The sequence below is a fragment of the Montipora capricornis genome, chromosome 13 (assembly GCF_036669925.1).
Source record: "Montipora capricornis isolate CH-2021 chromosome 13, ASM3666992v2, whole genome shotgun sequence".
Lineage (NCBI taxonomy): Eukaryota > Metazoa > Cnidaria > Anthozoa > Scleractinia > Acroporidae > Montipora > Montipora capricornis.
This window is the reverse complement of record NC_090895.1, coordinates 12641536-12644035: the sequence shown is the minus strand read 5'-3', so window position 1 is coordinate 12644035 and position 2500 is coordinate 12641536. Positions and strand designations below refer to the sequence as shown.

At 42.2% G+C, this 2500-nt stretch overlaps 1 protein-coding gene across 1 annotated transcript in view; it reads right to left on the bottom strand.

Annotated features, from left to right (window-relative positions):
• Positions 1-2500, bottom strand: part of LOC138030538 (zinc finger protein 862-like) — a 3113-nt gene that overhangs the window by 276 nt on the left and 337 nt on the right. The window contains exons 2-3 of the mRNA XM_068878436.1: positions 1015-2252; positions 1-648 (exon numbers count right to left, since the gene is read on the bottom strand). The exon at positions 1-648 is cut by the window's left edge and continues 276 nt beyond it. Of these exons, the coding sequence (XP_068734537.1) occupies positions 1-648; positions 1015-2252 (1886 nt within the window). The remainder of the gene's footprint in view (positions 649-1014; positions 2253-2500) is intronic.

The window sequence follows — 2500 nt, the reverse complement described above, 5'->3', positions numbered from 1 at the left end:
TACAATTTCCTTGCACTGATCTGAGTGCAGTGGTGGCCCATTGATTGAAACCTGCATAAGTGCCTGCAGCATGTCATTTTGAAGCCTTGATCGAAGCCTGGTCTTGATGCGCTTAAGCGCGCTTGCACCACGTTCTGGCCATGCATTCGAAATGGGAATTGAAAGGCAACACTCAGCAAGGTTACTCAACAGGGGACAAAAATGCCTGTAGGACGGCTGTTTCAGCATATAATGAAGAGTCCATGTTGTGGTAGTCACAGTTGGACATTTACCGTCAACAACATCCTTGGGAACGACCTTTTTCCACTCCAACAAATCAAACTTAAACTTTCCCCATTCTGCCTGGAGCTGTTGCTTCTTCACTTCACCAACAAGATTGGACTTATTGTAAAAATGTTTAGCAAGTGTTTCGATGTGTTTGAGCCCATACTCCTTGAAGTTCACACTTTCAGGAGGTGGAGCCATCATAACATCAAAAACTGCAAATGCACTAAGGACTGGCAGGGCACTGCTGAAACGCTGATCAATATTAGCCTTCAACGAAGAGACGTATCGAAGCAGAAGCTGTTCTTGTCGCTGGAATTGAAATTCTGTTGGTGTAAGCTCGAGGGTCTCTAGCTTGCCCTCTGCTTCCAAATCCTGCTTGAACTGCTTCAGTGGTAACCTTTAATCTACGATGCATTGCAGCTTGTGTTTAGCGTGATTAATTGCAAGGGGAATGTGACTGAAGTTCACACATCCTCTTTGGAATGTTTTGCTCAGCTGAGAGAGGACAGGAAGAATGTGCTTGAGAATATACACACATCCAACGAATTTGGGACAGTGTATTTTCTTCAGTAGCCCACAAGCTGTTGCATCACTTTCAAGAATTCTTAATGTGCGCATTAATGCTTCTAAGTCGTCAGTTATGCCTTCTACTGCATGATCAAGCGACAACCATCTTGTTTGGCAGGCTTTCTTTAGCTTCTTGGTTATTACCTTTCTGCTCTTCTTTCACAAGTCAAAAGACTTTACTTCTTGCTGCACTTTCAAGTAAATTGCCATTCTTTTAGGGGAATTTTCCAGATACTTCCACAACTGTCCTAGGAGGTCCTCGACAGCTCGTATGTACTCGACATCTTTTGCAGTGTCGACACAAGCTAGCGCTAACTTGTGGCAGATGCAGTGGATTGAAATTATTGTGGAATTGACTTCTTTAAGTCGGGCTGCAAGACCTGTTTTGGAACCTAACATAACACTTGCACCATCACTAACCAGGGAAGAAACTTTGTTGATTTCCATATTCAATTCTGCCATCTTGTTGGTGAGAAGGGTGAATAGTGTTTCCGCATTTGCTGAATCAGAGTCCTTTAGGACATTTTGTACAAAGAGGAAATCAGTGTGCAGCACACCACATTCAGAGTCAAAGATCTGAGCAAAACAAACAAACTGTTCCTTAACAGAAATATCAGTAACATCATCACATAGCAGCCCCCAAAAATTTGCATTATGAAGCTTTTGCAAGATGCTGTTAGAAATCACTTGCCCAACAACCAAAAACATCTCCCTCACGGCACATGGTGATCGGGGATTCAAGTATTTCATCTCTTCGAGTCCCAAATGCTCCAGTAGGGACAACAACGAAGTAAACTTTCGGTTCGAAATTTCTTCTTTTGCAAGCCAATACAAAGAATAGAATGCCTTGAATAAAACATCATGAGCAGTATTTTCCTTCTCAGTGATTTCTATATGAAATGTTGAAACTCTTTGCAGGTGTTCTGCAGAGATGGCATCACGATGTTGCTGACTGTTAATATGTTCTATCAGTGTCGGTTTCCGGAAACGAACAGAACCATCAAGATTGAAAACCTTTGACTTATTGAATTTGCTGCCTGCATCATGCTTTCGGCAAAGAAGACAGAACATACCTTTGCCCTCTAAATATGAAAGCCACCAAATCCCCGTATCGGAGCAGAACGAGATCTCTTTGTCAAACAGCCACTCATGTTTGAACTTGTCTTTTAGCTTTTTGTGTGCAGTTTGCTCTTGTGCAGATAGCTTACAACATGACTTGCTACTGCATAACGACTGATGGTGCAAAACGCCTTCTCCTTCTTCTTTGAACAACGAGTTTAAGAGACCAGTGCTTTCCTCGGCAGAAACCGCTTTAGAATAGTAGACTGGTTTTTCGAGCTGTCTAGCAGGCAAAACTTTTACTGTTTCCTCTGAGGTACTAGCACCAGCTGATACAAGCGCACTGCTTGAGCTAGAATCTGATATATTTTAAATGAAAAAAAAAAAAAAAAAAGCGTATGTCAAAAGGAAGTTCGAATTACGGATCAGATTAACCTGCACCGGTAACTTGCAAGTCAATTACAATTGACCTGTTTGAGTTTCAACTCCTGTTTACACATGCCGTGCGGGCTATATTTCTGATATTTCGAAAACTGTACGTGCCAGAAAGTTAACAAGGCAAAGGCCACTGCTGATAAACAACACGCACCTTGATCATGGCCGCTGT